This window comes from Plasmodium vivax, chromosome 11 (assembly GCF_000002415.2).
Source record: "Plasmodium vivax chromosome 11, whole genome shotgun sequence".
Classification (NCBI taxonomy): Eukaryota; Apicomplexa; class Aconoidasida; order Haemosporida; family Plasmodiidae; genus Plasmodium; species Plasmodium vivax.
In genome coordinates, this window is record NC_009916.1 from 287,099 (window position 1) to 299,321 (window position 12,223).

Sequence of the window (12,223 nt, forward strand, 5' to 3'; positions counted from 1 at the left end):
ATTTCCGTTCGCCACAATTTGCTGCCCAGAAGCCGCACCAATTTCTGCCCAAGGGAAGGAAAAACCCTACGACGAAAATGGGATACCTACCTCTAAAACGAGCAGCACAATATTTGCCACGTTGGTCGTCTTCCATCTTGAGCTGGAAAAATTACAGCAGAAAGTAGAATTTTTAAAAATTTCTACATTCGGTGGAGCCCCTCGAAAAGTAGACTTGGCCGCCTGTCCCACGTCCTCTCTTCGCTCCCTGTTCTCCTCACCTGTTTCGCATTTTGGCAGTTTGACAGCTTAACCATTTGGCGTTTTTTTTTACTTCCCGCCCGCGCCTCACAAGTCGGAAGCAGCCCCTACCGACAGCTTCACCGCTACACGTGTAATTCGTGCCGGCCTACAAATGGGACCGCCAAAGTGCACGCTCGCGGGAATTCCCGACGCGTTCGGGCAAGCCCCCATTTTGATGCCTTCACTTTCTGGTCAAGCAGAAAAATGCGTCTTAACGGCTTCACTGTGGCGAAGGGTTTCACTAAGTTAAGCAAAACAAAGTGCAAAAAAAAAAAATAATAATTCACACCACGTAAGGGACAAACAAACGCTTGAAGAAGCAACAAAGATGTAACCGCCTAATGGATAAGGGGCGGGATAAAACACCAAGTGTAAGACAAAAAAAAAAAAGTACGCTTAACCGAAGTGATGTCCTCACCGCTGCGCAGGACAAACTTAATCTTCTAACTACTGCGAGTCCACCCCCCTGGACGACTCCCCGGGCGATTCCTCCGATGGGGAATCGCCCCCTAATTTCTGGGAACCCTCATCCAGGCGTGTCTCCCCCCCGGAACCGTTGTCAAAAAACTCCTGGGTCAGTTTCGAAATGTCAAAGTCATCCCCCTGGGTGGTGGGAATGCCATACATGTCCCTAGCCACAGGGTTATCGTCAATGTTCATTTCGCCCTTTTCTATTTTCTCCTTTTGCTGCACGGACTTCTTAATGCTGTTCTCTATGTTCTTAATTTCTTCATCTGAAAAGAACCCTCTTAGGAATTTCTTATCCATTTTGGTAAAGTTTTCCAAAAGGGTTTCCAATTTTTCTTCCTTCTTTTTATTTTCCTCTTCAGAAAAGGAGTCGTAATTTTTGCACTGATCGTCCACTTGCTTTATGATGTCTTTCATTTGGTTCAGAAGGAACAGCTCTCTTTTTTTTTCCCTCTTAAAATTTTGCACGATTTTTTTTTCGTCACTCGTTAGGAGGTTGTCCTTTGTCTTATCTGCTTCACCCGCCATGGGGTTACTACCATTTGGTTTATCTCCCGTTTGACGTGGGTCTATCCCCCCCTGCTGTGTTTCTTGTGGGTCCCTCCCCCCCTGCTGTGTTTCTTGTGGGTCTCTCCCCCCCTGCTGTGTTTGCTGTGGCTCGCTCGACTGCCCAGGTGGTCCCTCCTCCACCGCATCGATAAAATCCCTCTCGTAATTTTTCAAAAGCTCGTGGGAAGTCCTATTCTGCAGATTCTTATCGTCGTAGATTTTCTTCAAATTGTCGGTGATATCCTGGTGTGTCTCCCCCCCCGATGGGTCATTCGTACAGGTGAGGAAGTTTTTCAAATAGCTGTTCCTATTCATATAGAGGAGCGTTTTGTGGGGGGCATTCCAGCTCTTACAAGCCTGAACGAAATTGGGCAAATCACCATCCACAAGTTTTCTCTCCAAACATATGCTATCATAACCTAGACTCCCTAACTTGGTTGCATAATTCAAATCATCCACATTAATTTTCGCGATGGTAATTAATTCTGGGATGGTGTAGCTGATGGCCTTTATCGCGTGATTGTACTCATATTGGTTATTCAGAAAATCAAATTCGTTTATCATGAGTATGTAGCTGCCGCACTGGGTGGCAAAGTAAATATCATTGTAGTCGTGGACCTCTACTATTGCTTGGGTGCCTAGGTTAACACAATAATTTAGCATATCTTCAAGGTCATTCTTCAAATAGGAAAGATTTAAAATAACCCCATCTGCTTTGTTCTCCACAGCCAGGGCAATCTGTATAGGGTGAATGATCACGTCGTCTACCACCACTGCGGGGCGAACGTTTCGGGTTAACTTCCTCACGCTCCTAACCACATCACATAAATCGTTTAAATTCCCCTGGGCGGACAGATTGTCTATGTTAACGATCAACACGTCGAAGCCAATTTCGTGCATCAGCAGACTCACCTTGCCTGGGTTCGTCAAATTGAGGAAGTTATTTTGATACATGTAGTTTTCTTCCTTCCAGATGCGTCTCCCTTTTTGCGTATCTTTTGCGGTGACGGCCTCCGTTTGGGATACTCCCTCTTCGCTTATCACTTCATCTGCCGTGTGGTGACTTCCCTCCTCCTTTCTAGAGACACTGCAAAATATTTTTCTCTTCATGTCGGCCACCATCGATAACCTGTGCTTCTCATCTGGACTCGTCCTCTTCAGACTCTCCGACAATTTATTATTCATCGTGTGCTGCAAATATTTCATTCTTATTTGTAGGGGGTTGTCCTCCTCAAAATTTTCTTCCAACAGTTTGCTCACTTCGTACTTTTTGTTTTCAATTATTTTATTTACGTATTCGTATGCCAGGTGGGGGTTGCGGTGGTCCTTTCCGTAGATTCTTAGCTGCACGTTTGCCTTCCCCTTTGGGATGGCACTTCTCATGTGGTCCTTTCTTTGGGGGTGTCTCACAAAATGGCATTTCTTTCTCCTCCCCAAAATATGGAGACCCTGCCTGGGGGCGGCCCTCTTCACCGAATAGGCGCACATCGTTAGTACAGCCACTGTGAGGATTATTGCCAGGGGGAATCTCCCCATTTTGGGCGTTTCCATAAGAGGGTAGATCTCTCTTCTTGGGCTGCCAACAAATGTGCACTTCCCCCTTAGCTGGGTTTCCCTCTCGCCGCACACAGATCATTGCATCGTTCGATGAAGGGTAATTTGCCGCTTAATTGAGCGATGTTTGCCCCGGCGACTTCGGCACTGTTTAAGGTGCCCCACCCAAGGGACTCACAATTGAGGCCTTCCTGGCATCTCCCCCTTCCCGCATCAACTTAAGCGGGTTACCCTCGGTTGCATTTGGCACTTCTCCAAAATGGGCTTAACACGTATTTTTTTTTTTTTTTTCCCAAAATTGCGAGCACACTACGGTTGGTAGTTAGTGCCCCATCCACCAAGTGCAAAATTTCGAATAGGCAGCGCCTCACACAGTTTAATTCGCAAATGAAGCGAAGCTGTACACGAACGTACGCATACAGGTATCCATTCCTACATGCACGGGTGATTTTCACTTTTAAATGCTTCCTTAGCGGCCACCCCCGACATCGCCTCTCTTTCTCCGTTTTGCCGCTCCCCTTCACGTCGTGCATCCGCATTAATGACGACTCTCTTCCTGCCAGTTCGACTTCCCCAATGTAATAGCTGCCTCTTTTTTTTTTTTTTTTTTTTTTTTTCCAAAATTGAAGATGCTCGGGGAACACTCTGCACTGTTGTTCAAATTTTTTTATGACGCAGTGGGGTTACCATCACCGTGTTGAAAGCGCTCATTTTTGCTCCCCTTCTTTGTAGCTCTTTTTTTTTCCCCACCGCCTGCTTAAAATGCGAAGCGAAAATGTGCTGGCGCAGAACTGTGACATGCTGGACACAGTAGGCAGCCAGTTGGAAGAAATTTTAAAAAACTTGGAAAATGTGTTAGCCCATCTGGACCCCCTAAACAATTATGAAGCGAAGGAAGATTCCATGTTTTCCAATTTGAATGACCAACAGAATGAAATTATTATCTTGTCGAACGTGATATATGAGAACATTAACAAGCTTACTTCTATGCTGCACGATTTTATTAATACCATCCCTCCTTCGTACACATACCACACGACTTTCCACTCAAACAGATTTGTTATCTTCTGGGAGAATAGAAAGAAGGGGAAAAAAAGACAAGATGAGAAGGTGCCCTTGGATAATGCTCAGAAAGGTGCCAAGCCACGGGGGGAAACAGCAAAGAGGGACGCAGCGGAGACGCAACATGACGATGGGATGGCGAAAGATACCCAATCGGAAATTAAAAAAAACGAAGGTACCGACCCAAATGATCAACAGTGTACAGAATTAGCTAGCCAGCCTCCCCCCCCGGCTCAGGTCAAATCGATCGACAAAAAAATATTCAAACCGCTGCAGATATTCCAAAAAAAACCGATTGAGGAATTTTTTTACTTTTCGCACACAGTCGATTTGGAGTACGCTAATTTGTTATACATGCAAAGGTATGAACAGGAGCTTCAAAAGTATTTAATTAAGGTGAAGTAGGAGCACCTCCATGGCAGTTTATCATTCCGCTTCTGCACCCCAGAAAGAAAAAAAATGGGGAATACCCCTAGGCCAAACGGGATCCCCCCCTGTACAAAGCTTTTTTTTTTGTATCATTTAAAAAGGTGTCCTACGTTTGCTCCAAAATGAATGGGAAAAGTCGACAGCCCCAATTTGTTCAACCGTAATCTGTAAAGAGATACATTTCACCAAACTAGTTCGTCATATTTGTGAGACAAGGATAAGAAGAACACTGTGGTAAGGGCACTTCCCATCCCCTCAGCAGTGCTCTACGGATGTGCATACCGTTGCAGCGCTGCATATGGCACACTTGCGAGTCGCTCCTATCGCGTGATCATCGAAGCTGTGCCGTCATACCGTTGCGTAACCTACCAAGTGCACGACTGATTCTGACAACCAGGCAATGTTATCGATATATGCAAAGCCACAAATTGGCATGCGTGGTATGTAACTAGTCGGGCGCGCTGTATTCTGCGGGGAGCCTTTTTATAGCCCCTGTAAATGAAGCAGCCCTTTGCTTCTGCTGCCTCTTCTTTTTTATGAAGTCATCCCCCCCACATTTATTGCACGTCATTTTTGCCAACTTGGTGTATCAGACAAAGTCACTCTTTTGTTATCCCATGTGAAGGGGAAAAAACCGAATGGGCTGGATGTGCTAAAGTGACCGAAGGGAGTGGCACAAGCTGGAACGCGGCAAAAGAGCGAGTCAGCAAAATGGCAGTCCGCAAATTGACGAGTCAGCAAAAACGCCGCGCCGACCCAATGACTGATGGGAAATCGCGCCACAGCACAGGCGCAGTTAAAAAGGCACAAACAATTTTTAAAATAAAAACAAACGTAGTTATTATCAGCGGGGGAAATCAAAAGTGTTAAACTTCTACACACACGTCTGCGCATTAGCGAAAAGGAATAAGCGACAAATGGATTTTCTTAAAAAAAAATATTAAAGATGGCAGCTTACGCTAATGGATTATCTTAATTAAAAAAGGCAAAGGGAGCATCACTTGGCTTATTTAAAAAAAAAAAAAAAAAAATTTAAAACACATTTATAAATAGATATATAACATACTCCGTAAACGTGCGAGGGGATGACGAAAAACAAAGCTAGTCATGCTTCGTCGCTCGTACCCTCATCAGTTGTCCTTCTAACTAGAGTAGCGTGCAAATACAAGTGGTCGGATGAGGCGTATTTCTGAGGGGTGGAGAGACGAAAGGGGGGGGGTAAAAAATAGCGGAGAAAAAAAAAAGGGGCGTGCAACTAAACGGGTTTTCCTTTTTTTTTGCTCACCTCATTCGGCAGGCAACCATGTTTTGCCAGTTTGTCGAATGGTGGGAAGGTTGAACAGGATATTTTCTGCATCCAAACGGAGGGGTGAAAAAGACACATGTATCAACGTTCAGGTGTACCACTATGGAATGTGCGGTACTACAAACACCTCTCATCCTGATGAAGCGCGAACAGATGAGTGTCTCTCCTCAGGAGGGGACCTCCCCCCTCTTGCGCTTACCTTGAGAGTCCTATACGAGTAAAATATATAATCGACGCACCCCTTCTGCTTCCCATGAAACACGGTGAAAGGAACATCACTTAGAGGTAAATTATTTTCCTCGTCATTCAGATTGTCAATATGGTCATATTTGTGGCAGGGCTTTTCTACCCTTTGCTCGTCTACACTGTTGTATATACTTTCAAAGTAGAGGGGGTAGTACAGTATGAAATCGTCGTCCTGCTGATCTGTTGCTATGTTTGCTTCCTTCTCGGACTGATGGCGCTGCTTCGCATCATCCGCGTCGCCCTCCTCATCAAAACTGACGCACCCACGTTCCCTCTCTTTATGCAACAGCACGGAGTTTTCATCGCCTCCGTCTTTATTGCTCACCCCTTCGCTGCCGGAAAATGTAGGGGACTTTCTCCCGGAGCGCCCCCAATAAGACAGACAGGCATTCTTCCCCTCCTTAAATTTGCCCGTCGAATATTCATACGAATTGTAGTTCCTCAAATGGGCATCACTCCCATGGTGGAAGCAGTGGCTCGTTAGATACCCCTCTTCCAATATTCTTTCATTTTTAAAAAAAGAAAATAAGGACTCCCTTTTCATATTTTCCATCATGCTGTTGTAATAGTCGTATTTTAAATCACTCAGAATACTTTCGTTAAACATTTTTTTAATTTCATTTCCTCTTTCGTAGCTACAAACGTAGAACTGCTTCTTAAACATGAGGTACTGCCCGGAGATGTTTTTCATATTAATCTTCTTCAAATTGATGTACCTGTTGACTATGTAGTAGTAGAGAAGGCTGTTGGGCGTTATGTTCAAATCTCCACAGAAAATTACGGCGGGGCTGAGGAGATCGCTACGATCGTTTGGGTGGACTCCCCCATTTGGTGAGCCCTCCCTGTGGGGGTTCTTCCCTGTGTTTTCCGAGTTGTTTCCCTTTTCTGCGTGCCATGGATTGGCCCCCTTCCGGCGCGCCCTCAAATAGTCCAGGCACTTGTTCATCATGGCGACTAGGCGGTACGTCATGTAGCACAGCTGGTACAGCTTGACGTCCCCCTTGCAGGAGTCGAAAATCAGGTGCGTATTGGAAACGATGACAATGTCGTCCGCGGGGTGGGCGCACTCGGCGCATTCGGCGGACTTGGCCGATTTGACCGATTCGGCCGATATGGCAGCGCCGGGGGAGCCGCTCACGTGGTGGTCCCCCCCCATTTGGTGATTACCGCTCACACTTCCATCGCACCACTCCACCTTCCGCGAAAGCTTATTCTCCAAAGCGACAATTAGCCCTACGTGCCATTTCTTCAAAAAGACCGATTTGTCATACACAATTTCGTCAAAAAATAATAACTTAAAAACGGCGGTATTGTAAAAGATACATATTCCATCTTGGCAGGTTTCTTTTTTCTTTTTTAAAAATAGCCCTTCATAGTTCAACAGTTTCAGTTTCTCCTGCAGTTCTGCGAAATACGACTCTTCTATTTCTTGCAGGCATATAATGTCTGACAGTTTCCTCTTGATATTTTGGAAAATGAATTCTTTCCTGTTCACCCACCTCATCACATTGGAGCAGTTGTTCTCGTACTTGTAGTCCACCAAGCTGTCCGCCAAAATGTTAAAGGAGAAGATGGAAAACTCTTTAAATTTGTATTCACTTTTTTTTCCCCTTATATCCTTTGCGCATTTTATCATTTCATCGTTTTGAGTTTCGTCAGAAATGGCACTTTTCTGTTTTGTGAAAACCTCTTTGGGGTTGTTACTCTGGGCACTTCTTTCCCCCTTTGTCTGGTTCCCTTTTGAGTAACTTCTCGAACATACATCATCCATCGTGTGCTGGCCTGCATTTACATTGGGGCGGATTGCGCTGTAGTTCCTGGGGCTCCCTCCACTGCGGAGTGGGCAGCTACCGACAAGGCCACCTTTTCTACGGGTGTTCTTATCCCCTTCGCTGCTTCCTCCTCTAGTGCGGTTGGCCGCATTATTCCCCACCGGTTCATCTACCCCACTGCTACGCTTCGAGCTGATATGTTGTCTTCTGCTTCCCCCCCGGTGTGCAATATCGTCTGGGTTGTTTTCTCTCCCTATACATATACCATTCCTCATACATGTACATTTGAAAACAAGCTGCTCATCCTTTTTCAGCCTACTCAGTGCGAAGGTTCTTCTCCACAGGGAAAGCACAGCGCTGTTTTTGGCGCAAAACATAACCCACCGTCGCGTCGTCGTTAATCGGGATATTCGCGCATTCGCTATATTCGCTGTAATTGCGAGCTTCTTTCTTCTTTTCTGAGGGTAAAGCTGGCTGCTCACACTCGGGGGGAACTCAAATTTGCAGCAAAAGAATTTTGCCACCTTTCCTTCGCCTACTACCTGTTCGTCTGCACATTCAGGTGTACACGCACGCGCAGGCAGAGCATACAATAAATGACTGCATACACCCACATAGGCTGCTATTCCTTTCGCTGCGCTCTCCACCAAGTTGTCAATTTGTTTGGGCTGCTCGGAAAGGCACCTGCTAGAAGAGGTAGGCCAACAAATAGCTGCTGCCTTCCCTTCAGTGAAGCACAGCTTCGGGAGAGTTCGCAAAAATACAAACGATAGTTTCAACACTTCGTCGTGAAACACAATATGCAGGGATACTAATGCCGATGGGGCAGAAAAGAGGAGGCTGACACAGCTTCGTTTATTTTTCCCATTAATGACGATGCGGGTATACCATGGAGAGATGCTTCGCAAAAGGGATTTTTTTTTTTCACTTTTTTATCACTTTCCTTTTCGCTAACCCATTGTGATCTTCAAGCTTTCCTTCTGTACCCCGCGCGGGCGTGGCATTTTCCGCCAAACAGTTCTTCCCCCCTACTAGCGGCCTGCCGAACAGCGCGTATTACACTCTCTAGGCACAGAGCCGTACGTGCACGTAAATGCGCAGCTGCGTAGGGGAATGACGCGGGCGATGTGCATTTTTCTCTCTCCCCAGCGCCATCGCGTTCTCCCCATTTGTGGAAATATTTTTCCGCACATTTTCTTTTTAAAATTTAAGCATGTACCTAGAGCCAGTTTTGTAATTTGATGGTTCGTATATATGCACAGCTTTCACCTCCACCTCGGGAAGTGTTCCTCATTTGCTGCGCTCCACCCGCGCGCGGCCCCCCCCCGAAACACATTCGCCTTGTCAGCCTCGAGTGGGCGTACATTTTCCTCGGGCTGCTAAACTCGGCGCTCCAGGCGAGAAATTAACCTTTGTTTTGCAAGCGGCTGAAGGGGGAAATCAAAAAAGCAATATATACACACATATACATATATATGTACATACTAATCGGCAGCTTGCCACTGTGCACTTTTCCGGCTGCCCCTCTCCCGAATAGAGCCCAAACCAGTTTTGTTTTAAATTGTCCCCCGTCGACATCTCCCCGCTTGAGCAGCAATGGAAGGTCAGTTCGCAGGTGCACATGAGGTGGAGAAATGCCCTCCACCCACGTCCACGTCCGTGTGATGCGCGCGAGTGTTTATCATGGGCCCCTCTCCCAACCGTGTGCTCATCGCTCCGCGTTCACGTCTACACGTGCGCCCCCCTAACATGGCGTCTTCCCAACTCACGTTGCTGCTTCTTCACTAACGTTTCCGCTTCTTCACCCACGTTGCAGACCCCGAGTACAAGCTGAGAGGCGTGCTGGCCGGGCACAGCAAAGGAGTAAGGTGCATGTGCGTGATTAATAACACCCAGATGGAGGAGTTCAAAGAATGCCACCTCAGCTTTGACTACATAGTTAGTGCCGACATGACTGGGGCAATTATGGTGTGGAAGAGGAAGACTGGCGAGGAGACCCCCACAGGAGAATCTCCCCCCCCGGATGAAAACCCACACAGCGATGTAGAAACGTTTCCACTTCACCTGAGTGATAACTACCAACTTTACAAAAAAATAGAAATACACGAAAGGTTCGTCTACGCAATGACGCACAGTAAATACGTAGGCATAAGCGAGTTAACGAAATGTACAGGAGAAAACTTGGAGGACCACTTACATGTGTACAGCGGAGGGAGCGACAAGGGGGTGTACCTCTTCAACCTGAATGGCTACATAGAATTAATGCTACAAGGGCATAAAAACAGCGTCTCAAGTATTGTAGAATATAGTGAGCATATTTTGCTGAGTGCGGACTGGAACGGGGATGTCATCATGTGGAGGATCTTCAAACTTGGTGAGGAATCATTGGAGGGTAGACATTTGGAGAGTCCCCCCCCCAGCAGCGCCCACGCCGATAAAGAAAATAACCCCCTCTGTGGAAACAAATACACCTACAGCATAGTCAAAATTTTAAACAACCACAAATACGCCACGTACGTTAACTGCCTGAACGAATTTATCCTCACCATTTCGCAAAACAATATAGTGACCGTGTGGAATAGCGAGGGAGAAAAAACGGACGAAATTAAAAACATACACAATGACAGTGTGCGCGATATTGTACTCTTTAATGGGAAGAAAAATGCCATCACCTTTTCGAATGATGAAACGATCATTATTTATGACTCCAATTTTAATATGCTAAAAATGTATAGAGGCCACCAAGGCTTTATCTTCCACGTGTGCGTAAATGAGGAGGAGCAACTCATGTACAGCTGCGGGGACGACAAGAGCATCAAAGTGTGGTGCATCAAGGACATCTACCAGTTAATGGAGAAGTATGAGACAGGGGGGGGCGCCATCTTACATAAACTACCGCTAGCGAGTCAGGAGAAGGGGGACCCTGCCTGCCTACAAACTATTTACCTGACGGACACCCTGTGGAGTGTCAAGGTGCTAAGCAATGGGGACCTCGCCTGCGCCTGTAACGATAGCTACATTAGGGTGTACACGAAAAAGAGGAACCACAAACTGAAGGAAGAAGCAACGAAGGAGGTACTCGAAATGTGCAGCAAACGCAACAAGAAGGAAAGCCCCAATGGAGAAAACGCAAATTCTACCGGAGGGGGAAATCAACCAGAAAATATAATCAGCGTGGAAAATATAAAAAGCGTCGTAGGAAAAGAAGGAGAAGTTAAAATTTTCAAAAATAAAGAAAAATATGAAGCCTACAAATATGAGAACAACCAGTGGGTACTCATAGGCGAAGTAGTAGATGACAGCACCTCACAGAAAAAGTTTTACATAGGAGATAATCTGTTCCAACAGGGCTACTACGATGAAGTGGTTTCCATCGACACGGGTTATGGGAACATAAAACTACTCCCCTACAATGCAAGTGATAATGTGCACATCATTGCGGAAATGTTTTGCAAAAGGGAAGGCCTCTCAGCTAGCCAAATAAAACCCATCGTCGATTTTATCAACCAGAATTACGCATCCAAAGGGGGGTCATCCACCTCTGCTGGCGGCACAAACAGCTGCTTCGCTACGCATAATGGTGGTACCCCTTATGGTGGGAAAAAATTTAACACCGTTTTGAACGTTTTCACGGTGGAAAAAGCCGCCCTAGATAAAATTTTCCAAAAAATACAAGAATTTAATTCTCTCCAAGGGGGGGAAGAAAAAAACACATGTAAATTATCCAACGAACAGGTGAATGCCCTATCAAACATTATAAACCTCTACAAAAAGAATTTAAAAAATGTATACAGCTTCAACACGGCAGATATTAACCTAATTATGACACTTTTCAATTGGTCCCCCACTCATATCTTCCCCGTGATTGACCTCTTTAGAGTTCTCGTGCTAAACAAAAATTGTGATTTTTTATACAATAATAAGTACTCCTTCAATGGCTTTAAGCTGGTTTACGACTGCGTTGCTTATTATATAGCCAACTCGTCCAAGCTTCCAGAAAATGAGGAGAACAAATTGGACTCTTTGCTTCTCTGTTGCCTTCGCTTTTATTTGAATATGTTTAGCCTGTCCACCCCCAGATTTTACATGTACAAGAAGCTTAACTTCGTCGCGAAGCAGCTCGCAGAGGTGAAATCCGCCAATTTTAACATTAACACTTTGTGTATGAAAATATTTTTCAATTACGTAATAACGCTAAACGAAAATAATGATCAGGCGATGAGGAAATCCGTGTTCGACGTTTTGCACTCCATTAAGCATAAGATAAACGACATCGAGCTGCTCTACATTTTTGCCCTCTGTTTCCACACATCCCACGAAATGAACACCAAGGAGACGAACGAAATTGTGAAAAAGTTTGGCTCCCTTGATTTTATGAAGAACAAACTGGGTTCTCTCCTCCCGCATAAGAGTGAGCAGAATGAGAAGGTGTTCAAAAACGTGGGCTCCATTTTGGAGGACCTCTCCGCGTAGTGCACACACGGGAACACCTCCAGCTGCACTAGCAGCAGTGATGTTAGGCGAGCGTGCCAAAAAAAAAGGCACTCCCCAGTTC

General features: G+C 45.7%; 4 protein-coding genes across 4 annotated transcripts; 2 read left to right on the top strand and 2 right to left on the bottom strand.

Moving 5' to 3' along the window:
- Positions 1-729: 729 nt before the first annotated feature.
- PVX_115140 (hypothetical protein, conserved) lies at positions 730-3,091 on the bottom strand (the record flags this gene model as incomplete). The annotated part of the gene is made up of 1 exon (XM_001616369.1): positions 730-3,091. The coding sequence occupies exon 1, from the start codon at positions 2,848-2,850 to the stop codon at positions 730-732; it is 2,121 nt and encodes a 706-aa protein (XP_001616419.1). The 5' UTR covers positions 2,851-3,091.
- A 390-nt stretch (positions 3,092-3,481) lies between these two features.
- On the top strand, positions 3,482-4,361 carry PVX_115135 (hypothetical protein, conserved). The gene has a single exon (XM_001616368.1). The coding sequence runs from the start codon at positions 3,616-3,618 to the stop codon at positions 4,318-4,320; it is 705 nt and encodes a 234-aa protein (XP_001616418.1). The 5' UTR covers positions 3,482-3,615; the 3' UTR covers positions 4,321-4,361.
- A 1,088-nt stretch (positions 4,362-5,449) lies between these two features.
- Positions 5,450-7,667, bottom strand: PVX_115130 (endonuclease/exonuclease/phosphatase domain containing protein; the record flags this gene model as incomplete). The annotated part of the gene is made up of 3 exons (XM_001616367.1): positions 5,450-5,533; positions 5,630-5,695; positions 5,850-7,667. 3 exons carry the CDS (start codon positions 7,665-7,667, stop codon positions 5,450-5,452), a joined length of 1,968 nt encoding a protein of 655 aa, XP_001616417.1.
- A 1,897-nt stretch (positions 7,668-9,564) lies between these two features.
- Positions 9,565-12,141, top strand: PVX_115125 (hypothetical protein, conserved; the record flags this gene model as incomplete). The annotated part of the gene is made up of 1 exon (XM_001616366.1): positions 9,565-12,141. The coding sequence occupies one exon, from the start codon at positions 9,565-9,567 to the stop codon at positions 12,139-12,141; it is 2,577 nt and encodes an 858-aa protein (XP_001616416.1).
- Between the last annotated feature and the right edge of the window lie 82 nt (positions 12,142-12,223).